This window comes from Ursus americanus, chromosome 1 (genome assembly GCF_024610735.1).
Source record: "Ursus americanus isolate L20-20 chromosome 1, mUrsAme1.1.p, whole genome shotgun sequence".
NCBI classification, from domain to species: Eukaryota; Metazoa; Chordata; class Mammalia; order Carnivora; family Ursidae; genus Ursus; species Ursus americanus.
Genome location: NC_142127.1, coordinates 51947804 through 51973817, shown reverse-complemented (window position 1 = coordinate 51973817; position 26014 = coordinate 51947804). Strand labels below are relative to the sequence as shown.

Sequence of the window (26014 nt, the reverse complement as noted above, 5' to 3'; positions counted from 1 at the left end):
TGTTGCTACTCAGTGTGATTCTCCAGCTGCTGGTTAGCGGCCCCAAGGAGACAGGTACAAAAATTAAGAATAAGCATTAAGAAACACAGCAATTTGACAATAGTGTTATGTCTGTTGTTTCTAAGATTGTATTTTATGTGTCTCTTTTAAAATTCATTATTCTTTTTTAAAACATTTATTTATTTATTTATTTATTTATTTATTTATTTATTTTTAGAGAGAGAGAGTGCATTTGCACATGTGTGAGGAAGGGGGAGGGGCAGAGGGAGAGGGTGAGAGAGACTCTTAAATGGACTCCACACCCAGCATGGAGCCCGATGGTGGGGCTCAATTTCACAACCCTGAGATCATGACTTGAGCCAAAATCGAGAGTCAGATGCTTAACCAGCTGAGCCACCCAGATGCCCCCCTAGTTCATTTTCCTAATAATTAATTGTTGTTTTATAAAAGTATCAGTCCAAGATGAATTGGGGAAAATTTTTTTAAAACTGATCCTTTACTCAGGTAAGTTTGAAAAGTTCTGATCCAGGAGCGCCTGGGTGGCTCAATAAGTTAAGTATCTGCCTTCAGCTCAGGTCATGATCTCGGGGTCCAGGGATGGAGCCCCACGTTGGGCTCCCTGCTCAGTGGGGAGTCTGTTTCCTCCCTCTCCTTCTGCCCCTCTCCCCGCTCGTACTCTCTCTCTCTCAAATAAATAAGATCTAAAAAAAAAAAAAAAAAAGAAAAAGAAAAGAAAAGTTCTGATCTGGCTAACATACCAGGATTTATCTATATTTCCCTAAAAGTGTGGTTTTTATACCACTAGCTGGGTAGTATGTGGATTAATTTTTTTTATTCTAATGCTCATGTATTGATGTTAATGTGTGTTCTAAAATTTATAACTAGCACATCAAACTAAGGATTTAATAGTGCATTAATTTAAAAGAAAATAATCACTGAAAAATGGTATTAATATAGTGAACTGAATTAATGAAAAATATTAAATAAATAATAATACAAGCAGCTGAGAAGACATATAAGTCATGCAAGTGGTACGAGAATGACTGAAATTTATCCTATCAACTCATCTCTAGCCATTATTTTGTGACTTAAAGCAAGATCCTAGAGAAATAGGCTATGGAGATGAGCAAAGGGAAAGGTGTGTTGGTGGCCATCATAGGGCACCGTCTGGCTCAGTTAAGGGCTCTGGACGGCCACCTGAGAGGAATTAGCACCCAAGGAGGTCAGGCATCAAAATAAATTTGGAGGAATAACAGGAGGCTGTGAAAATTGCTGACCCCAAGCTGTTAAGAGAGCCAGGGTAGACCCATTGCTTAACCTCTCTGGGCCTCAGACTTTCATCTTTAAAATGAAGACAGTAGGTAATTTTAAACATTCTTTCCAAGATGTTCAAGATGTGTCATCAGGTTGAAAAAACAAGTTTCAGAGCAATAGAAGATGACTCCGTTAACAATTGCAAACCATACATGTAAGAGCACTTTGGAAACTGACTGCTGAGAAGCTGCTAATATTAACAGGCTTGCTCAGGGGAGTGGTGGAGGCGGGTGGGGAAGGGGCATTTTGTTACTTTTTTGAACTGAGATATAAATGACACTTAAGGTCTTAGAAATTTAAGTCACACAACATGTTGATTTGCCACATTTTTATATTGCAATGTAATTACCACCTTAGCTTTAGCTAACACCTCTTTCACATCACATAATTATCATTCCTTTTTTCTGGTGAGAACATTGAAGATCTACTCTGTTAGCAACTTTGAAGTTTATAATACAATATTGTTAACTATAATCACTGTGCTGTACTCCTCCAGGACTTATTCATCTTCTGGCTGTAAGCTTTGTACCCTTTAACAGCAGCTCCCCAGGGTGGGCAAGGGGCATTTTAGATCCCACATTTACCCTTCTGTCAAGTTACAGGGAAGGCTCTGGAATCACCCTACCAGGGTTTGGATCCTAGGTCCTCCCCTGTCTAGCTGGGTGACTCGGGCAAATGATTTTACCTCCCCGTGCCTCTACTTCCTTGTCTCCAGAATGGAAATAATGACTCACAGGGCTGACGAGGACTAAATGAATTAATACACATAAAAGTGCTAAAAACAGTGCCTGGCCCATAGTAAACACTATATAAATGTTAACTGCTGTATTATGAGCAAGTAATACTTTATAATTCTTCCAGGACCCTTTCAGCTTAACACAGAGCTTCTCTGTAGCATGCTTCAGGGTTTTTCTTAGTTTTTCCTCTGCCTCTAACTCTGATAATAAATCGCAGGGTGAGGTATCAAGCTAAACTGCCCCAGCTTTACCTGCTGCACCCCTCACCGGCTCCTCTGGAACCAGATCCTTTCAGAAGGGCTGGGGCCAGCCTGGAAGGCCTCTGAGGTCTGCCGGAAGGACCTCTGGGTTTGGGGAAGCCAGCTCTCCCTGGGGCCAGGCCAGACCAAGCTAGTTTCCCCGTGTGACAGACACAGGCACATGCATACAACTTCCGAGTCCTGTGTGCTGGGCTCTTAGTGTCTCCGCTCCCTAAAATAACCCTGGGGAAGCGAAATCCCAATTTCATAGTACGGATCCTTCCCAAGCATTCTGGAAAAATGAGAAAATACCTAAGCATTTTAAAATAGCACCTTTGTCCACTCTGCAATCTCTGTGAGCTAAGCTTTCAAAGGAATTAAATAGGAGACACACCTTAGGCAAGGGCATGCGGGAGCTTTGGGGGGTTATGGACGGGTTCTAGATCTTGATTGTGGAGGTAGTCACAGGACTGTGTATGTTTTTCAGAACTTGTACAACTATACACTAAAGCAGTGGTTTGACTGTATGTAAATTATACCTCACCTATGCCCTAAATTAAAAAGAAAAAAAATCTTTGGCAGCGTAGAGAGAGGGAATTATTTTCTAAAACTTTGGTGGATTTAAAACACATACAGCTGACCCTTTTTGCTAGAGAAAATATTCCCCTTGCTCTGGGTTAGCTCTAAAAGATAGGAGAGAGAAGCTGTTCTTCAGGGCACATTCTGGACTATGAAGCCTCGTAGTATCCAGCAGAACACTCTCAGACTTAAAATTCCCTTCTTGTTTCGAGCCATCTAACCCTGGCTCTGTTGGTTATGGCCAGATTGTGGTCTGAATTTTTAGAGACTTATCAGGGACTGACTCTTCCTGCATTAAAAATGAATGTAATTTATTGCTGCATCTGTTCCCAAATGTCTGGGTCTTAAAAACAATGACATCGGATCTGAAACTTGCAGAGAATTTACAACCTATTGCCAAGAACGTCAATAACAAGCTTCCAGTACTCTAGCTGTCCCCACTGAGTGTTGTAGTCTATGATTTTAATTCAAGAGATGAATGTAAGTCTGCGTTTCCTTTTAGGCCAATACGGAGAAGCCTACCTTGAATAAGTCAGAACAGGCTGGGAGAAATGCTCTTCTCTCTGACATCAGCAAAGGGAAGAAACTGAAGAAGACAGTCACCAATGACAGGAGTGCACCGATACTGGACAGTAAGTGAAAAAAGCTGTTTTCCATGGAGATAAGTGATTTACGGCCTAACAATCAATCCTACCCCTCCACCCTTCCAAAAAGATTTTTTTCTTTTTCTTCTTCTTCTTCTTTTTTTTTTTTTGTTAACAACAGCTGCAAGCTAGCAAAATAAGGGACTGTATCACTCATTGTAGCCACAGCTCCAGCTTGGGTTCCCTCTAATGCTGCAGGAAGCCAGTATAATAATTCTTTGTCCAAGACACACACAGCAGCGATTCTCTGAATTATTCACAACACTTTCTGGAAGTTAACCCATTACTCTTTGCACCACAGATCAAAAGGCTGCCTGAAACATGGAAAGAGCCCCTAGCCTTGGACTGGAAGGGTGTAGGTTCAAGTCCTGGCACATCCATCATTTACCATCTCCAAGCCTTACTGTCTTCGGATGTAAAATGGAGACAGTGCCTGTCCTGCTGCCCTCACAGTTTGCTGTGAGCAGCAGACAAGACAATGCAAAGTGTTTTGTGGGCTGGAATGTGTCATTCAAGTGTCAGATATGATTTTCAGGAGCTGGGAGAGAGAGGAAATGAGATCACAACTTTGCTTATCTACCCATCGTAAGTCTGAGATACTTTCTAGAACAAGGCAGGGTATGTATAAACAAATGGGTACCCACAACACGGAACTCCTGTTAACATTTACAACAGAATGAAAATGTATCCATAACTAGAATCTACTGGTAGTTAATAACCAGGCCTTGAAACTGCCCCCTCACATTCCTAGACCTTTCCACTGCTGGTTAGATGTCCCCAAAATACAGCCTACACCCAGATCCCATTTGGACTCAATAGGAAATAGACTGACTTTCCAAAAGCACCAGAGGGAGCTTTGTAGACGGTGAACAGTGATGCAGGATTTTAGCCAAGTGGAGGATTGGAAGTGTTCAGGAAGAATTTCTAGGAAAAGTGCCTAATGGGTGGAGAAGAAAGAAGGTTCAGAGTTAGGTGAGAACATTGGTGTAGGAGGAAAATGGAAAAGAGGAAGACCAAGACAAAGGCTATTGCCTGCTGCTTTGTTGTGTCGCGCTCTGTGTTGCAGAGGAGAGGACGCCAACCTCCAGAAGCAACTCGGGGGTCTTTACCCTTGACTTGGCACGGTTACCTCTTAGTCAAAATGCCCACGAAACTGATCGGGTTATTTTATAATCCCTTAGTCCTCCTGCCTGGTGTCACAAAATTCTCCCTGAGGGGAGCCCAGCACCACTTACCCTGGGAAGCCTGGGTCCAAAGCTGTCGGAGTCCTGGTGCCAGGTATGGGGCCAGAGGAGCTCCACAAACTGCTGACCTCCGGGACAGAGCTCCGTTGTTCTTTCCCCCAGGAGAAGGAGCCTGGGGGTCGACAGAGGTAGATGTGAATTCCCCGCTGATACTGAAGGGTACTGGACAGTCTGTGGCCTATTCCTGAATCCACTATTAGAAACTCATTGTATTCTTCAAGGTCCACTTCTCCAGCCATTAAATGGAAATAAATGTTAGTTCTTCTCCCTTCCAGCTGTTCAGTGATGTTTATGAATTCACTTTGCTTCGTGGACACAAGATGCAATGCAGTGCATATCCTGTTGTCTGTGCACTTAGCAGACACCTGTATCGTCGTCTTTGCAAGTGCCAAGGCCCATCCATAGTTTTATATTTGTTTGCAGCTGAAGCCTCCCTGGGTTCTATGTCAAAATGTTGACCATGGTGATGCATAATAAAGCTCTTAATTCAGCCTTGTCCTGTGGTGTGATTCCTAAGGAAGTGACCAGGAGCTAGTTAGCTGTCATCAACTATTTTAGCTTTTTTCTCTCTGAAAGATGCACAAATGTTCCAGGTTAAGAACACTGATGAATGTTGTCTGATAGTGCATCAGTCTCTTTGAATGTTCGGTGCCATGTAAAGGTATCCTGTTTAAACACAGTATTCCAAAATGTATCATTAATTAATCAGTAATATTTGAATGTCAAGGGCATTATTAATATTATTAGTAATAATTAAAATTAGTAAAAAAATTTGTAATTTTATAGGGAGCCATTTTGCATTTACTTCTGGAAATTGTTATTGTAATTTGATTTGTTAGGTGCAGTAATCCTTGTCAGTTCACTATCAGATTATTTTTTCTATCAGCAGAGCTCTCAGAGGTATCCCAGGAAGCTCCACACTAGAAAAAATGCAGAGCTAACACAGGCTTAGGATCAATCTAATCGAGAAAAAAAAGAAAACAGAAATAAATAAAAGTAGGACTCAGAACATAGATTAGTAAGAGATTCAAAGGAGATTTTTTAAAATTAGCCTGTTGCAGTGAATTTATAGGCTAAAACATGTTAAAATCTTAAAGAAATTAATTTTTTACAAAAAGCATAAATTTACCAAAATTTACTCATGAAAGCTTCAAAGAGCAAAGGAAAAGTTGAACACTTTATCAAGCTACTTTCTCTCTAAAAAGCTTTAGAGCCAGACGATTTTATCGTAAATTCTTCCAGATTTTAAGAAACAGCTCATTCAAATGCTATACAAATCATTCCCAAACATAGGAAGAGATGGAAAGCTATCTGATAGATGTAATGAGACTAACCTCAAACTTAACCAAGGCGGCACAAACACAAAAAGAAAGCTATCTATCAGGGCCCCGGGGACATGTGGCAATGTCTAGAGGCATTTTTAGTTGTCACAACTTGGCCAAGGAGGGGTTCCTACTGACATCTAGTGGGTAGAGGCCAGGCATGCCATAAACATTCTACAGAGGACAAGACAGACACCCACAAAGAATTCCCTGCCCTAAAGTGTCAGTAGTTCCAGGGTTAAAGCCGAGCTCATTAAAAGCAAACCATGGTTGCCTGGAGCAGTGTTCATAATTTATATCGTATGCAAGTTCAGTCAGCAATTACTTATATAAACTAGAGCTAAGATAAGATGCACAACTATTAGACAAGAGGAAGCAAAACCTTTATTATTTGCAGACCATATGTCTAGTAGAAAATCCAAGATAATAAATTTTTTATAAATATTAATTTAGAAAATATTAGCAGAATGGTTTATTGGATGTCAAATGAAATTTTCTGATGTCAATAATAACCAATTATAAGAGGGGAAAAACATCCCTTTCCCAATTTCAACAAACAAAAATGTATCGAAAGTAACCTTAACAAGAAGAGTATGTGACCGGTATCAGGAAAATTATAAAACTTGACTGAATGAACCGAAAGACATGGGAGAATATACCATGTTTCCATATGGTCTAAATATCATAAAAGTGTCAGTCCTCCCCTATTGATATGTAGATTTCATGTTCTGCTTGTCAAAGGCTCTAGAAGGTTTTCTAGGGGTAGAACTTTAAACAATGTTTCACCTCATAAATACAAACATACATACATCATAAATTGTATGAGACGCTTTTTTAAAGATGGCTCTCATACAGAACTAAAACGAACATATGTCAAATATTTTATTTAAGTCATTAATTACTGAGGGAAGCAGTATAATGTTACCAGTGCAAAGGAGAGTTCAAAGTACCACACACATCAGAGCTGAAATTAATTTACAGATAGGTAAACCCGTCTATAATCAATTGCATGCTACTGAACACAACTATTTTACATTTCTATGGACAATTATCAGTTTTCTACAACTTACAGAGTTGTAATATAGCTGATAGACAAGGGAAATAACCCAGAGTCTAGACAGGATACTCAGTAATCTTTTTCTTTTTTTTCTTTTTCTTTTTCTTTCTCTCTCTCTCTCTTTTTTGTCATTGTTGTCTGCTTATTTCAGAATCTTCCACAATTTGGGGAAAATAAATGCAAAATAAAACAAAATCTTTGGGGCGCCTGGGTGGCACAGCGGTTAAGCGTCTGCCTTCAGCTCAGGGCGTGATCCCGGCGTTATGGGATCGAGCCCCACATCAGGCTCCTCCTCTATGAGCCTGCTTCTTCCTCTCCCACTCCCCCTGCTTGTGTTCCCTCTCTCGCTGGCTGTCTCTATCTCTGTCGAATAAATAAATAAAATCTTTTTAAAAAAAATCTTTAATTGCAGGGCGTTGTTAAAAATGTTTAAGCCTACTGTTGGGCTTTATGATATTAAAAAACTGAGGTCGAACCATAAGGCCATCAAATAAGTAGACGGTCAAACGAACTATAACATATTCATGCTCTAAAACACGACGCCATCCCTTAAACTCATGTTTTCAAAGCATATTTGATTACATGGGAAATGCTAACAATAAAGTGTTAAGTGAAAAAAGCAGGCTAAAAACTGTTTCGTGACTTTGGTCTTAATTTTGAGAAAAACATATAAAATGAAAAAGTACTAGCAGGAAAAAATACATCAAAATAATGTCTATTCCAAGGAGTAAAATTACGGGATATTTTCTTTTCTTCCCTTTATTTTTACAATTCCCTTTCTTCTCACCTTTTATTGCATCTCCCCCTCCCTTGGGACTTATTTTCTTTGAAGATTCTTTTATTTGCTAAATCTTAGGATACAGATAGTAACTCATACGGCAGCTAGCCAAGTAGGGAGCATGGGGGCAAGGCATCATCTAATACTGATTCTCCTGCCGTGGGGCCTGTGACTGCCCTGGAGTGAAAAACAAAACCCCTCCTTTTCTGACTAGGGGTTTTGTTAAAATCGTTAAAATCCTGCATTTTCATGAAATCCCAGGAGTCCCCCATAGGCCCAGTTTGAGCCAGCTCCCTGTTTGACTGGCATTGTTAATTGTGTACTTGGGCTCGGGCTGTACTCTGGTGATGTTTTCGTACACGGTGAAGAGACTGTGTTTCCTTCTTTCTGCAGAACCTAAAGGAGCCGGCGCCGGTGGCGGTGGCAGTGGTGGCTTCGGTGGTGGCGGTGGCGGTGGTGGTGGCGGCGGCGGTGGCGCAAGTTTTGGAGGAGGTGGCCCACCTGGCTTGGGAGGACTGTTCCAGGCTGGGATGCCGAAGCTGAGATCCACGGCCAACAGGGATGGTGGTAAGGAGAGTTTCTTTCTCTCTTCATAACGAGATGAGGCAGAGTTCGGTGGTTTGGGGGCTTGGCATCCCCTCCAAGGCACTGTGCCCTTTAAAACGTTTTAGATCGCTTGCAACATTATTTTATAAGAAAGACTCTATTTAGCATCTTTTTCTTTTTTTTGCCTTAAATCAAAATCAGACGGCTTCGTGGAGCTGTTAAATATTTGCCCAGTGTCCTCGGGGTAACTTATACTTTTTTGTACTTTTCTAAAGGGTGAGCTAGAGTGGGAAGAAAAAGAAGGAGCAAATGGAACTGGCCACCCCTGGAAAGTCTGCCTGGTGACCTGGCAAATTCACCTTTCTTTGTGAGGTAGCCCGACCCAGCTGTCTAGTATAGTAAATACTTGTGAGCCGCTTTCCAAAACACCAGGGAGCGCGTTATACAGAATATAATTGCATAGCTCACTGAATCTAGAAAGGTGTTTTGCATGACAGACATCTGGCATTTGAGGGCCAGTGAGTCTAAATATTCTCTACAGGGACACATGGAAATGAATCCTATGGGATTGTCTTTGAACCTAATGGCAGAGAGAAAAATTGAAACTGATCATGCCTAGATAAAAAACCTTACAAAGTGCATGAGGCTCAGTAACTTTTACCATAAAGCTTTTGGTATTAATGACTGTTGTGTTAGAAGACTTTTATTTCTAATTATATGATCATTTAATATGTCTGCTGGGAACGTATGAAATTCTCACAGTCATATGGAGATAAAGCCACTGAATCCTCTGGGTTAGCTGACTATTTAGCATTGGATGGTCAAAATCTAGAAAGGTAACTTGGTAATATGAGAGATTCTGTCTTGACGGACCTGCATTTACATTTAAATTTACTTATTTAAAACCCACCAAAAGGATTGAGGCAACTGACAAATGCAGACATTCAGTACTTTACCAATAGGTGAAGAAATTAAGGCAAAAGACAACTGGAAATAAATTCATAAAATGAGATGGACTTACGTTAGTGCACAAAATGGCGTACCAGATGTACACATCAGCCTAGTGTACCATTCACATAGTTGAACACTGTCCGTGTGATGTACCCGTGGCTAATAACTGCAGCTTCGATCCAAACTTGGAAGATAGAATCTATCACAAGTTGGTGACCTAGAAATATACCACACAGTCAAGGGAAATACAGCTTTTTTCTAGTACTGAAGTTGAAATACAAAATTCTCTCTAGAGTTCATATTACTCCACTGTATAAATCCATCCAAATGTCTCTCATTGTGCCTTGGATAAAATCCAAAGTCCTCTGGGGGCGCCTGGGTGGCTCAGTCAGTTGAGCGTCGGCCTTTGGCTCAGGTCATGATCCCAGAGTTCCAGGATTGAGCCCTGCGTCGGGCTCCCTTCTCGGCGGGGAGTCTGCTTCTCCCTCTCTCTCTGCTTTTCCCCTGCTCATGTTCTCTCTCTCTCGCTCACTCTCTCTCTCTCAAATAAATAATCTTTTTTTAAAAAAAACTGAAGTCCTCTGGTTTACAAGGCTCCTTATGACTTGGCCACTCAAGGTCCACTTGTTAGCTTCTCCATGCTCACTGTGCCCTAGGGACACAGGCCTCAGTTTTTCAACTCGAAGCTCATTCCCACCCCAGGGCCTTTGCCCCTGCTGGCCCTCTGCCTAAAGCACCTTCTTCCCCATCTTTCTATGGCTGGCCTCAGCTCAAATGTCACATCTTCAGCCATCCCCAGCCAGCCACCCCATCTATCTGGTCTCTCCATCTCACTGACCTATTTTAGTTTCTTTTTAGTACTTACAACTATCTGAAAATATTTATATGTCTGCTGGTTTATTATTTATCTCCCCCACAAGTATGTAAGCCACAGGAGAGCAGGATCTTTCCTATTTTGTTTACTCTTCTGTCTTTAGCATCTAGAATAATGGTTGGTATACAGCAGGTACTCAATAAATATTTGGTACATTAATTAGCTCATGGTTGAAGTGGTAGAAGTTTTCAGGCTTACCGTTTTTTGAGAATTACCTTAGATTCCAAGAGATTCTGGGGTGGAGGTTTGAATTTTTCCATAACTTTGGTCCCTTTTGTTGAACCAGAGCAGTTTAATATTAATTATGTAATAGGGTTGTTCTGTCCTGTCAACATTGAAGTGCACGTTGACTCAGTAAGGAAAAAACTTGTGTAGTTGCCTGCTTCTTTGCAGATTAAGACCAACCACTGGTGTCAAGTCTTTCAATCAAATTGTTTCTTTTTCCTTTGTTAGTCCTTTCTTATTTCAGTTACGATTCTTCCATTACGTTTTTCCACCTTCGCTTGGGAATTTTATTCGAAAGGACGAGGTGTAAATCCTCCCGAACGGAGATTTACATTGGGATAATTTTTTTTTTAAAGATTTTATTTATTTATTTGACAGAGACAGCCAGCGAGAGAGGGAACACAAGCAGGGGGAGTGGGAGAGGAAGAAGCAGGCTTCTAGCGGAGGAGCCTGATGTGGGGCTCGATCCCGGAACGCTGGGATCACGCCCTGAGCCGAAGGCAGACGCTTAATGACTGCGCCACCCAGGCGCCCCTGGGATAATTATTTTTCACCTAACATGGCTAAATTATTTTTCAAACTTGAGAGGTACAGCCACAGGGATGGTGACAGGGAGAAAGAAAATCATTAGCACAAATGCCACATACCAACACCATCCTGTTCTTCTCGTCTCACAATGAATAGGGATCTCTCCCACACCGTTCCCAACTTCATCCTGGTTCTTGTCCACATGTAATACCAAGAGAGCTCTTCAGAATCCTTTTTAAAGCCAACAGGTTGTAGGGCCTGGAACTAGCAGGTACACAGGGATCTGTGATCTACTCTTCTGCGTCCAGGAAGGACCACCAGAACCCAATTTACATAAATGATAGTTACATGTACTTTATAGCATCTAGGAAAAGACTTCCAGTAGCTAAGAATACACTCTAGTTCTCAGGTTCCCTTTGAGAGGGGTCCTAATTTTCTAACTGGATTTTTTTTTTTTCTGTTCTTCAGATTCTGGAGGAAGCCGACCCCCGATTTTGCCACCGGGAGGAAGGGCCACATCTGCCAAGCCTTTCTCACCCCCAAGTGGCCCAGGGAGGTTTCCTGTGCCTTCTCCAGGCCACAGAAGTGGTCCCCCAGAGCCTCAGAGGAACCGAATGCCTCCCCCGAGGCCCGACGTGGGCTCAAAGCCTGATAGCGTGCCCCCTCCAGTACCTAATACGCCAAGACCCATTCAATCAAATCTGCACAACCGGGGTTCCCCACCAGTGCCTGGGGCCCCCAGGCAGCCCAGCCCTGGGCCAACCCCTCCCCCCTTCCCTGGAAACCGAGGTGCTGCTTTTGGAGGAGGCTCTGTCCGCCAGACACCTTCCAGCTCCTCCTCACCCTTCTCCAACAGGCCTCCCCTGCCCCCGACCCCCAGCAGGGCCTTGGATGACAAACCCCCCCCTCCGCCTCCTCCAGTGGGCAACAGGCCCTCCATCCACAGGGAAGCGGTCCCACCCCCTCCCCCTCAAAACAGCAAGCCCCCGGTGCCTTCTACCCCGAGGCCTTCCTCCTCCTCACAGGCCCCACCTCCTCCACCGCCACCAAGCAGGCCCGGCCCTCCTCCCCTGCCTCCGGGTTCCAGTGGCACTGATGAAACCCCAAGACTCCCACAGAGGAATTTGTCCCTTACTCCATCTACAACCCCCTTACCTTCACCGGGACGATCAGGGCCTCTTCCTCCCCCGCCCAGTGAGAGACCCCCTCCTCCGGTGAGGGACCCACCAGGCAGATCAGGTATGTCACCCCCCGGGTGAGTTGTCTTCCTACAGCCCAGCCTGCCCCAGTGCCACTAATCATCATATAAGTGCAGGGAGTCCAACACAAGCTTCGGTAAACTCTCAGACTACTCTCCTTTTAAGTGACACCTAATATGTTTGACTTCATCCTGACCTCATGTGAGCCCGAGAGAAGTGGGACTGCTATTTTTGTCTGCATTTTAGAGATGAGGAGATTAACTTTTTTTTTTTTAAGATTTTTATTTGAGAGAGGGAGAGAGAGTATGAGCAAGTGGGGTGGGGAGGAGCAGAGCGAGAGGGAGAAGCAGGCTCCCCATTGAGCAAGGAGCCTGATGTGAGATTCGATCCCAGGACCCCCAGGATCATGACCTGAGCCAAAGGCAGACGCTGAACCCACTGAGCCACCCAGGCACCCCGAGACTGAGTAACTTATAAAGTTAGATGATCACCAGCTAGTTAATAAGAGGCTAGAACTTTCACCTCCCATTCTGAAATGTGCTCACCATTCTACTGCCCTGCCTTCCCTAAAGTGAATTTCAGCTGTCTGAATTGGGGAACTAAATTCCAATCTCCTGCGAGTGCGATCCATTATTCCAACACGAAGGGCAGCTATTTAAAGAGCTAATGAACTTTTCCTGTACTGCTCTCTTCATCTGTCAAGCTTTGCGGCCACTTCCCTGCTCATTAAGGACAAGTGTTAGAGTCCATTTTGCTGTTTGTTAACATGTCTGGCACATAGATCCCTTGGAGAACCAGATAAGGTAGAGGCCTTTTGTTCATAAAAATGCTCAGAAGCATAAACTCAAAATCTGCATGCTATTTCATGGATTAAAGGCCCTGCTGAAGCTCGTCTTTGTCCTGCCCCGCCCCACCCCTGGGTTGAGAAAGCTGGACCTAAGGGAAGAACTTTGAGACTTTATGAAATGAAATGAAGTGAGGGCTCCCTAGAGCTTGTGCTCTCTCCTAATTATAATAGGTGCTTTTTATTTCACAGTGGTTATTGATGGGTTCAGTAGAGCCATCTACGTTCTTCATTTAACCTTATTATATACCAGATGCCTGGAGATGTGGCATTGTTTTCTTCAGGAGAAGCTAACCTTTTGCCCTGTGACCTCAAGAACCTAATAAACACCACTCTTTTTTTTTTTTTTTTAAGATTGTATTTATTTACTTGACAGAGAGATAGAGAGCATAAGCAGGGGGAGCGGCAGAGGGAGAAGCAGGCTTCCCACTGAGTAGGGAGCCCAATGCAGGGCTCGATCAAAGGACCCTGGGATCATGACCTGAGTCGAAGGCAGATGCTTAACCTACTGAGCCACCCAGGTGCCCCTAAACACCACACTTTAAACCAGCAGTCCTCAAAGGTGACCATGGGCTAGAATCACCTGGAGAGCTTTAAAAACCGTGGTGCCTGGGAGCGCCTGGGTGGTTCAGTCGTTAAGTGTCTGCCTTCAGCTCAGGGCATGATCCTAGGGTTCTGGGGTCGAGCCCCAAATCGGGCTCCCTGCTTCATTGGGAGCCTGCTTCTTCCTCTCCCACTCCCCCTGCTTGTGTTCCCTCTCTAGCTAGCTGTCTCTCTGTCAAATAAATAAATAAGATCTTTTTTAAAAAACCAAAAAACAAAAAACCGTGGTGCCCCGGCCCCTTGCCCAGGGTTTCTGGTTCCACTATTTGGGTTACAGACTGGGCATCAAGATATCTGGAGGCTCCCCAGTGATTATAATGTGCTGCAGAGTTTGAGAACCACTACTTCAAACCACTCTGCCACAGACAGTAGGCTTCAAATATAAAAAGCTAGTACGAGTCCCTTCAATCCAATCCCTACACATCATGGCATCTCATTAAGTATCCTTCAAAGAACAAACGAGAACAGATAGTCAGATGAATGAAATGCAGTGTTTTCTTCCTATCCAACAGCTATGGGTTTTCCCCCAAAGTGACTGAGGAGCTGTTTGCATGGCTCTACCAAATGGACAAATCAACAGATTAAATCTTCCCCAAAACAAGACAGGCTGTGACATATAGTTTGTAACATTTATTATTTCTTTCAATTACATAAGTCATGTCTGTGTATTATGGAAAATGCAGAAAAGTATAAAGAAAACAAAAATGATCTATAATCCTACCACCAGCACCACCCAGATATAATCATTCATAACATTTTTTATTATCCTTTCAGTCTTTTTAAAATGTATGTTTTGAGGAGGTGTCTGGCTGGCTCAATCGGTAGAGCATGCAACTCCTGATCTTGGGGTCATGAGGTCAAGCCCCACGTTGGGCATAGAGCTCCCTTAAAAAAAAAAAAGGAAAACAATAAAACGTGTGGGTATACTTATATATACACACATATATGTAAATATATATATATGCTTACAGAATCAGTATCACAGTATACATGCTGTTTGGTGATTTGCTTTTTATTTAACAATCTCGTTAACATTTTCTGATATGATTATAAACTATTCTTGTACAGCCTGACTTCTAATGGCTGCATAATTTAGATCCTACAAATTTACCTTTATTTAATCATTCAAACCATCTCTAGATTTTTGCTGTTGTAGATAATGCAGGGAATATGTTCTTGTAGCTAAATATTTTTGCACATTTCTATGTATTTCCTTTGGATTAATTCCTCAAAATGGAATATTTTGGTGAGCGGGTATGCATAGGAAATTATGAATTTCATATGCACGTCCAAATTGACCTCTAGAAAATTCCCACCAATTTGCATTCCCACAAGGATCCTATGAGAGGTCATCAAGGGCCATCTGTATTTTGAGAGGTGGTTTGACCTCATTGTTAGGAGTGTGGGCTTTAGAATTTGACATATTTGGAGTCTTGACAAAACCTGACTTGAGGTTTTTAGCCTTCTAACACCAGAGGCCGCTTCTGTGACCCTACACCTCTCAGGGTTGCTGTAAGAATTAAGGGAGGCAAGTATGTATAGTGGTTATCTTAATTCTTAGCATGTAACAGTATTCAATAAATGATGGTTTATTAGTATTATTATAAGAAATTGAAATCTGGGGGTGCCTGGGTGGCTCAGTCAGTTCATTATCTGACTCTTGATTTCAGCTCAGGTCATGATCTTAGGCTCGTGAGATCGAGCCTTGCATTGGGCTCCGTGCTTAGCAGGGGAGGCTGCTTGAGATTCTCCTTCTCCCTCTGCACCTCCCCTCCTCCCACCCCCTGCTTGCACTCTCTCTCTCTCTCTCTCTCTCTCTCAAAAAAAAATAAAAAGTGTAATCTGCTTTCTTATCTATTATGCTTGCCTAGGTTTAGAGCAGGGGTCCTAGAAGGTTCGAGAGTTAGGAACATGAACATTTAAAAGAGAGAGAGAAAGAGATCAAGTCGATCAAGTTACAGAGTACCAGGCCCCATAATATTGGAAGTCTAGTTTGCAATTAGTGGCAGTTAAGTTAACCCACAGCATGTGAGACACTTTCCCAATAAATCAACTCCTCCTGAGTGGGACCCCAGCAATGGCAAACAGATGGAGCAATAAATAAACCCTACCAGGAGAAGCACCGAAGACTCCTTGAGAGACCAACCAACCAGGGCTGGGCATGACTCTGACCTCCATCAGGTGTTTGGGCCAAGACTTCCAGACAGGGATATCTGCAATGGGTGGGTTGTTCAGTTTAAGGTCCTTTAGGTGGATTCTGAATCTGTAGTTAATAAAAGACATTTATATTTATGGTATCATAAGATGTATTTACATAAAATGTCAGCATCTTGCAAGAGAAGCACACTGCTGAAGACCAGGAATAATTGCTAAGGCCATTTTGATTGGCATGAAAAGAACACTCAAGTTCTTTTTTTTTTTTTTTTTAATTTACTCATAACCCAAATAGCCTCTGAATTTGGAAGATGGGGCAAGCAAGATAGGTTTCTTTTGTATTACCAAAGAGAATTTATTTTTTAGGAACTTAAACATTTCTGATTATACCATACCACTGCATTTTTTAAAAATGGTTTCAAATACTTTAACAGTACTTTTTATTTGCTTCTTCCTACTTATTCCTGGCAAGAGTGCTATGAGATGACTATCTAGTGCTCTTTTGTATGTAGAAAATTTAGTTCCATGTGGTAACCAGCTTGCTCAGGGTCAGGATTCTGCACCAGCATGCACGGCCATGCACATGGACTAATCTGCCTCCCCAGAGAAGAACCAAGAAGGAACTCCTACAATCTCAGCATGATTGATATTTGGTTTCCTGATGCCACTTCTGCCTAGAAACAGATCATATGCATCACAGAAGCATGCTTGTGTAATTAGCAGTACTACTGTGCATTTAAACAACCTAAAATAACTTCATAACTAGCTTACTCTTTTTTTCAATTCTTTTTTTAAGTGGCATTTACTTCGTATCATGTCAGAATAATTAGTTCAGTAGCTAGTTAAAAGGATTATAAAATGTTTTTAAAAGGATACAGTTGTCAGTATAAACAGATTATTACCTGTTCTCAACCTAACTGTATCATCTCTAATCTCAGTACTAACTCAAAGCCAAAACAGCCATTTAGCTATCAATATCAACATGTGTACATTTGTGCAGTTCTGTGTTCATATGTACTTACTCATTGCTTGGCTAAATCTCCTAGAAAGTCTCCACTATTTCTCCATAAGCTCTAATTATAGGGCACGCATCCAGCAGGTGCTCAATAACTGATGATAATAGTAATGTAGGATGTAAGATACTGCACTAAATGTTGTCTTTTTTTTTTGTCCCAGGCCCTCTCCCACCACCCCCTCCAATAAGCAGAAATGGCAGCACATCTCGGGCCCTGCCTGCCACCCCCCAATTGCCGTCCAGGAGTGGAGTAGATAGTCCCAGGAGTGGACCCAGGCCTCCTCTTCCTCCCGACAGGCCTGGTGCTGGGGCACCTCCCCCTCCTCCACCATCAACATCAATTAGAAATGGCTTCCAAGACTCTTCAGGTGAAGGTGAGATGGGGTCCCTCCTCTGGGGGTGGGACCTTGGAAACATTTTCAGGCTACAGGGCAATCACTGAATGGTAAATTGGTGTGCATTGTTTGTGTGTTTGCATTAACATTTCTTGTTTCTATGACCCTCATTGTTATCACACTGCAGAGCAGATAGCACTGCTCTGATCTAAGTATCTAACCATTAGAGACCACCATGATTTCAAATTAAAAGTAGTAATCCTCCCTCCTCCACTTCTCAAAAAGGTTGATTGTTTTGCTCTCTCACTGTTGGAATCTCATTTTGGTTACCTTTCTAGAAGATTCCAGAACTCTTAAAAAAATGTGATTTTTGTCATTTATCCTCTTCTTACCTACCTTACCTGCCTTTCTCAACAGTTTGCTGGGGCAAGAAGCCTAATGGTCTGCAGGTATTAAGCAGCTTTCCTCTGCCTTTGTTAGGAGAGGGTCCCCATTATTCCTGGGCCCACCGGTGGGAAGAAAGGTATCTCAAGCTTTAGCCCCCACCCAGCTCCTAAGAGAGACGGGCTGGGTCCTAATCACGGTGGTTGAAGTCACTTGACTCTGTCTTTGCTTTGATTGCAGACCAGTGTATTTCATTGATGTACTCATCAGTGACGTTTGTCACATTTCCCGGTTTTCCCTAAACTTCTAGGCATGAAACTAGCAGTGAAACTGTGCAGCTCTCTGTTCTTTCGTTATGTTAAGTCTTCACAGCAGAGTGTTACTGAAGACGCTGTTTGTCTCTCTCCCTCAGATGAGTGGGAGAGCAGATTCTACTTCCATCCGATTTCTGATCTGCCACCTCCAGAGCCATACGTACCAACGGCCAAAATTTATCCCAGTAAACTGGCAAGAAGTGAAACCCGGAGTGAGTACTTCTGCAAGGGCTTTGGGTAGCTTCATACTTGAATAGCCTGGGTGATATATAACTGAGGCTTGGATAGGAAATCCAGGCCTCTTGCCTGGAGTGGGACAGAGGACCCCAGACGGAGGCATCTAAATTCTGGTAAACTCCCCTTCCACAAGTGATGGGGAAAATGGAGAGAGCCAGAATGCCTATGAGAAACGATTATTTTAATGTGTCATTAACAAGCTCAACATAACTTTGGTTTGCTCATAGGTTACATTGTATTGTTTTGCTTGTTTGGACAGACTTCCCCCATTTTGGTCTTCCTAAGATAGAACATATAGAGATATCTTCTATTCCTACTAGTTTTGAGACTAGTCAAATGTCTTAATAATTATAACAAAAACTCACTGTAACTGCCTTGATATTTTAGATATATTATAATGAGGGGCACCTGGCTGGGTCAGTCAGTGGAGCATGTGACTCTAGATCTCGGGGTTGTGAGTTCGAGCCCCACGTAGAGTGTAGATTACTTAAAAAAATAAAATCTTAAAATAATAACAATAAAGTAATAAAACAAATATATTATGATTATAGGTTTTAGAGCATTACGTGAAAATTTTAAATATACCCATAATCTCTCCATATAATTTCCATAAAATCTCCACATAACATATATTTTCATTTTATCAGGTTCTCTGCCCATTTTTAATCCATATAATTCTGACTTATTTATCATTATAATTATAGAGTGTAGTTTTTTGGTGGTAGGGTTTATATAACTTTGCTTTTAGTAAAATATTTTCCCATTTTATCACATGGTTTTTATTTTATAGAATCCCATAAAGTCAGCATACAATAATTTAGTTTACCATTATTGGACATTTAGATTGCTTTTGGGTTTTGCTAAAATATATAATGCAACCATAAAGAACTGAATCACTTTTCCGCTATTGAAACAAAAATGTAAACAAGAAGAGGAAATAGAGAAACTGAAATTTCACAATAAATGGTTAGAACACAGAAAGAATTGGCATGAAACATACATATATCACTGATGAGGCTCAGACTTGTAACAGCTTTAGATTTAAACTCCCAAACCAGGAATGTGTGGAGAAAAAGCATTCGAGCATTTCAGATAACTGCCACGGCATCCCAGCCTTGTCCTCACTCCTTAAGCAGAGCTCCTTACACATACTCAAGAGCCTGTTGGCTCTTCAGCACACAGTTCTTAAATCATTTTTGGTTGGATGTTTCCCAGCCATAGAACAGATTCATAGCTGCTTAAGGCTGGTTAGAAACAAATCAGTGACTTCAGGGAGATGTGATATGTGGCAGTCTTGGGACAAAGAGACAGGGACACAGAATTGTACTTTGTATCACAGCACAGGACAATACAGGAGTTTCTCTCGGGTTGTGAAGCACAAGTCAGATTGTGCTCTGTGCCACTGCTGAAGAATTCAAAACATTAGAAGATGTTTTAAGAAAATCTGCATGAACAGAGGCACCTGGGTGGCTCAGTCAGTTAAGCGTCTGCCTTCAGTTCGGGTCATGTCCCAGAGTCCTGGGATCTAGCCCCACATGGGGCTTCTTGCTCAGCAGGGAGTCTGCTTCTCCCTCTGCCTGTTGCACCCCCTACTTGTGTTCTGTCTCTGACAAATAAATAATAGAGTCTTTAAAAAAAAAAAATTTCCATGAACAAATGACGGAAATAAACAGAATATTGCTGCTTGAAAGGAAAAGTTTAATTACTAGAAAAACTCATTTGTGTAGAATACTCTATTCCTACATGATGCCTAATAAAAAAAAAGGTATAACTATAATAAAATTATACAAGAGTGAAAAATAAGTCTTCACATGGGACAGATAGTTTTGAGTTGTGTGTGTGTGTGTGTGTGTATGTGTGTGGCATGAAGAAGGGCTTCTATCTCATAAGAGCACAGCCTGTTTCTCTTCCTTTTTGGGCACTAACACATGAATGCACTTTAAGGAGTTGTTCACATAGACTCTAACTATTGGTTTCTTGTAAGCATCCTTAATCTAATTTAAGTGCTCTTTGTATATTTAAGTGAGTAACAGAACCGTCCCCCCTCCTCTAGATTTTTTACTTCATAGCTGAACACATTCCCTTCCCCACCCTTCTGTCTCTAAGACTAAACGCGACCTGAGGACTGGAACTATCCTGCTCACTGCTGCATCATCCTCAGGAGGCCCCAAACCTGACAGATAGGAGGCATTTAAAAGTATTTCTTAAACTGATGAATTCATGTCCACTGAGCCCAAAACCTTTTTTGTAGATTTGCTTTAAATATTTCTAGCGTTCCGTGTGTTTAATGGATCATCTCTGGATCATCCCTGTAACAAAACTGAAGTACTCTCGAGTGGTTTTGCTCTGCTCCTGTAGCTGCCTTGGCCTCTGGGGGGGCACCCGCCTGGTAGGGCCCCCAGGCAGCCCTGAGCCATGCCGTCTAACTGCAGCTCTGCACAGGCCAGCCCGCATGGTGCCAACCTCTGACTCTATGTCAGCTGATGGTCAAGGCTCCACAAGAGATGACTGGTTTCCATCCAGGGGCGTCTTTCCTCAGGTGTGGGCCCAAGAAAAGACATGGTTGGGGTGGCAAGAGGAAGAGGCAAAGGTAATGGGCTGCCAGTGCCTTCCTCTAACTCCTCCCCTTGCTCAGAGATTTGGTTCTCTCAGAAATTCCTGTCGAGGCACCCCCTGAAGAATCTGTCAGCGCCAGCCCACCTCTGAGTGCCCCCAGAGCAGTGGCCATCACAGACCCCCTCAACTGACATGTGTCCCTGCTAGATCTGCTCACGGCGTCTGAGCACCAGCTTCATGCCTAAAACCTATTAGATCCTCAAAATTATGTACGTGGAACAAATGAATTTAAAAAACTGAATGGATCTTAAACCCGGTACTCATACCCAGGAATATGCATAGTTTTTAAGAAAACACTATTAACAGAGTGAAGAGGCAACCCATGAAATGGGATAAAATATTTGCAAATCATATATCTGATCAAAAAGTTATATCCAGAATATATAAAGAATTCCTATGACTCAACAACAAAAACCCAATTTTTAAAATGGCTTGAATACTTGAGTAGACATTTCTCTGAGGCAAATACCCACATTGCCAAAAAGCACATGAAAAGATGCTCAATATCACTAATCATTGAGGAAATACACATAAAACTACAGTGAAATACAACTTAACAGCCATTAGGATGGTTACTATCGAAAGAGCATTTAGAAGTTAGAAGATACCTAAATGTTCAACAAAAGGGAATTGATTAGATAAATATAGCATGCCTATATAATAGAATGTAATGTGTCATTTGTAATTACAGGTATAAATGTATATGTATGTGTACATACGTATATGTAATGGCTCTGAAAAATGTTCAGACTGACTATATCTGATCTTAGTTGGGGAAGAATAAAAGGGAACTGTTTATATATAGAAAATAAATGGGAAGTGTTTACATCATATTATTGGTTATCTCTGGGTGGTGCAGGCATTGGTGAGTTTTTGTTTCTTTTAGCTCATCCATATTTTCTAAATCCATAATAAATATGTACAATGTTTGTGGTAAGAAGAAAATAATTTTTTTTGAATTTTCTTAACTTTGTGCAAGTACTCGGGAGCCAATGGTGGGTCATCCCTCTCTAGAAATTTCAGTCAGATCCTTACTTGCTTCCCTTCCCTTCTTACTTCTCGTCCACGTGTGCCTGTTCTTTACAGCTTTGGTCATAGAGGGTGACGTAGTGCGTACTTTTGTGACCGTCTTTAGTTTGTACAATGAGATCATAAGCTTTTAACCAAAATTTATATTTTGTCTTTTTTCATCAAGGTGGATCCAACCGAAGAGAAAGAGGTGCCCCACCACTTCCTCCCATCCCAAGGTGATCTTTGCCTGCTCTTCTCCACCCAAGCCCAACAGCTCCTTCTGTTGTTGCTCTCCAAGGGTTGCAAACCCTCCTCCCCTGTCTTCCCTTGTCCCCTTCATACTGGCAGTAGGGAAGAAGGGAGGGTGACGTGGGAATATGTGTGTGGGGGGTGGGAATGCAGTAAAGAAATGCACCTAGCTTTTTATATTGTGTATATTCTCAAAGCTATTGCCTGCTTCAGCTACAGCCCGCCAGTGTTGGCTGCTTAGGGGTCAGGAGGCTTTTGTGGCAAGGTGGTAGAGATGCATTGTGTCCTAGCTTTCAACCAACCAAATTCAAACATTCACTGCTAATTTGCTACAGACTGTAATATTAAAGTCCCTGAGAGCTGTTTGCTTCCATGCCTTTTTTGCATGCTTGGCTTTCTGTCTGATTCCAGGAACCACAGACCACCTAAGCGAATTGCTGCATTCAGGGCTCACATAAAATTTTTCAATTACAGGATGTCCAATCTTTGGCAGTCTGAGATAAAAAATAGGTGAAATTAATTTTAATATATTTTATTTAACCCTAATACCCAAATTACTATCATTTCAACCTGCAATCAGTATAACAGTTATTAATGAGGTATTTCCCATTCTGTTTTGGTATTAAGTCTTCAAACTCCAGTGCGTATACTACATTAAGAGCACATCCCCATTCAGACGAGTCACATCTCAAGTGCTCGACAGCCCCATGTGGCCGGTGGCTACCGTTTTGGACAGCACTGGTCTAGAAGATACAGGCTAGTGCAAAAACCTCTTGTTTCAAGAACAAAAAAGGCAAGTTGAGCTTGAGCAATTCAAAAAATAACTAAAAATAAAGTTAGGACCTAACACCTTGTTTGGCAGAGAGCCTGACCTTAGATTTTGCTCCTTTATTTCCCATCTTTCCTTATCGTGTGTATCCAAGTGTTGCTTTACAATACCAAGGTCAGAAACTGATCTAACAGGGTTTACAGCCCCACGGAATAAAGCCATTAGAAAGAAACTGAAAGCCAGCTGGGGCTTGGGGACTCAGAGCCAGCTGCCTTGAGCTCACCTGTCCGGGGACCCCTGCCTTGCACTTCATTCCTCTGCCACCCAGCAGGCATCTCCGCACCGGGGAGGCTCGTAGGCTCTGTAGCTGTGGGGGAAAGTCAGGAAAAGGTAGTTAATTGGAAAAGTGGAGGAAGGAAGCAGGTTTGAGTTGATGGGCAAAACTCTAAAAGTCTAAATCTGATGTTTATGGGGGTTGAGAGAGATTGCTACTACAAACTGAAGAGAATTTGCTTGACTCTATCGGGAGAATCACTTGCCTTGGATCTATGCAAATAAAGCTCCATGAAAAGACCATAGGGATGAGCCAGGCTTGCCCTTTTTTGTATGATTTTGTTTACAAAACTTTACTGGGACTTTTAAATCTAGCTATAGATTTGGGGGAAAAAATATTTCCATTTAGATGTTTTATATGGTTGATTATGTTTAAAATTACTATTACTTATTTTTTAAAAGCACACAGCCACATATGTATATGTATACCTAAACTTTGTATCATGGTTTCAGTGTATTGTTCATGTATTACTGGGAGATGCTAACAAGAAATCAATCCAAAGAAAAAATTGAAAGAAGCATTCCTATTTATAGAATAAATAACTGTTTCATTTATATAAAAGCAAAAGAACTTAGAGTTCTAATAAATGGGATATCTAATAAATTATGAAGTTACCCATTTGAATATATTGTATTTTTATAACTTTCCTTGCCAAAGTCCTGGGCTTAGTACGTTAGAGAACTTGGTTTTTCCCCCTCTCCTCTACCATTCATCTGTCTTTCATGTAGTCATTTGGGGCCCTTTACCCAAAGGGAATCAAGAAATATAAAGGTGTAACAAACTTGGCTAAGTATTTTTAAAAAGAATTTTTTGGGTAGTATAGCAGCATCATTTTATTTGGAATTCTTTGATCAGATATGAACAGTTGACACAAATCCCTATGATAAAGCCTAATGAGCCGCTTCAGAAAAGATGGAATCGGGCCTTACTAGCAAATGTGGCAGAGAAATCTGATCCAAAGAATTCTGGATTTGAATTTTGTTAGGGCTAGTAAGCATGGCCAATTTCCTTGTATATCCCAACTTTGTAGGTACCATCCTAAAGTCTGAAACAGAGTCACAGCTCAAAGTTGCTATTCATCCAGGAGAGAAAAGTTTTAGAATGTATTCAAGTCAATGTTTCATTAATACACCTATACCCTTTCTTTGAAAGTTGGCAACCTAATTGCATCCAAAACTGAATAATTTCTATGCTAAAATCTTCAACTATGGCAAATCACAAAAATGAATATTTTCCTCCTGAAATCAGGGCTTACATTTGGGGTTTTTTTTTTCCATCATATTTCCAGATAAATGTATTCAAGATGCAATACAGTATTAACATTCACATATCATTTTATATTGAAATGTATTACAGTATTAAAATTCAGTGTTCAGTATTTATTTCACTATGCATTTTATTTAGTAGAAGCCAAGAGAAATGTTTAATCCAATGGTGCCTTACTTTGTGATTTGAAAGAAATCAACTTTTTATGTCTAAGTAGATTATTTGCATATTTGTAAAAACTGGTAGGCCTTTATATTTTAACTTGTAATACCAATTTTGTTATTTTAGTAGCAGAAATGGTATGATTATTAAAGTGCCCAACATTTTTTGGCATGAAATTAATTTTTCCCTGTTTGTAGTCAGGGACAGTAAAAGAAAACATGTTTTTCATACCACTGCACTATGTAAACATGCACATTTTGGAAACTGTGTCATCAGGACAGTTTAAATGGTGGGGTAGAGACTACCCTAGACATCTGTGTCTTTGTAAGTTAGCCAGACAATAAATAAAAGCAGAATGATAAGAGTATCAACTGGTGGTTTTTATTTAAGTATTGTCTATGTAAATGCAAATGAAAAGGCAAGTGTCTGTTTTCTGTTTTCTGCTCTAGTAAAGAAAGACAAGCTCAGAGCAAAGAAAAAGAGGAGGTGGCAGTGGTCCATAGTGTGGATTCCTCACACCCACTTTCTAATCCCTTGTTGTTTTTCCTGGGAACCTGCATCCTAGTCACAGTCCGCTGTGTGTTTACTTGAGCCAGATGCTGATACTCTAAGGTAAAGACAGATGGTTGGGACAATGGGCAAGAAAACTACCAGGACTAGCACTGACACTGACAAATACAGGAAAGGCCAATGGGAATTTAGGAGGCCTGATTATTTTTTAAATCATCTGCTGTGCACACACACACGTGTCCATATCTGAATACAGCATAACGGTTAAGAGATTAGGAAGACCTGCCTCCATCTCTTACTTGCAGGTTGCAAACTTCTCTGAGCCTCAGCTTCCTTATCCACAGGGTAAGTAACAATCTCACCACATTAACAAGTGCATTTAATAAATGAGATAATGTAACAAATGGCCAACAGACACATGAAAAAATACTCAACATCACTAACCATCAGGGAAACACAAATCAAAACCACAATGAGATACCACTGCACACCAGTCAGAATGGCTAAAATTAACAAGTCAGGAATTGACAGATATTGGTGAGGATGTGGAGAAAGGGGAACCCTCTGACACTGTTGGTGGGAATGCAAGCTGGTGCAGCCACTCTGGAAAACAGTATGGAGGTTCCTCAAAAAGTTGAAAATAGAGCTACCCTATGACCCAGCAATTGCACTACTAGGTATTTACCGAAAAGATACAAATGTAGTGATTCAAAGGGGCACCTGTGCCCCAATGTTGATAGCAGCAATGTGCACAATAGCCAAACTATGGAAAAAACCCAGATGTTTATCAATGGATGAATGGATAAAGAAGATGTGGTATATATATATATATACAATAGAGTACTACTCAGCCATCAAAAAAATGAAATCTTGCCATTTGCAACGACGTGGGTAAAACTAGAAGGTATTATGCTAAGCCAAATAAATCAATCAGAGAAAGACAATTATCATAATATCTCACTCATATGTGGATC

The 26014-nt window shown here is 41.5% G+C and overlaps 1 protein-coding gene and 1 long non-coding RNA gene across 6 annotated transcripts in view; one reads left to right on the top strand and one right to left on the bottom strand.

Annotated features, from left to right (window-relative positions):
- The window catches only part of WIPF1 (WAS/WASL interacting protein family member 1), a 117807-nt gene extending 92910 nt beyond the window's left edge, over positions 1–24897 (top strand). For all 3 annotated transcript variants that reach the window (XM_045800321.2, XM_045800322.2, XM_045800320.2), the window contains exons 3-8: positions 3372–3501; positions 8308–8481; positions 11507–12277; positions 17015–17227; positions 17985–18098; positions 21935–24897. In XM_045800321.2, coding sequence (XP_045656277.1) covers positions 3372–3501; positions 8308–8481; positions 11507–12277; positions 17015–17227; positions 17985–18098; positions 21935–21990 — 1458 coding nt within the window. In that variant the 3' untranslated portion in view covers positions 21991–24897. The remainder of the gene's footprint in view (positions 1–3371; positions 3502–8307; positions 8482–11506; positions 12278–17014; positions 17228–17984; positions 18099–21934) is intronic.
- LOC148110761 (uncharacterized) lies at positions 174–23137 on the bottom strand. 3 transcript variants are annotated; one of them, XR_015724189.1, is made up of 5 exons: positions 23052–23137; positions 15796–15947; positions 11158–11302; positions 9482–9628; positions 174–5423 (listed from the first exon to the last, which is right to left on the bottom strand). It is a non-coding gene; the product is annotated as an uncharacterized LOC148110761 (long non-coding RNA). The 3 variants fall into 3 exon arrangements; XR_015724190.1 differs by having other exon boundaries at positions 174–5269; XR_015724191.1 differs by lacking the exon at positions 174–5423 and adding an exon at positions 7215–8569.
- Positions 24898–26014: the final 1117 nt, after the last annotated feature.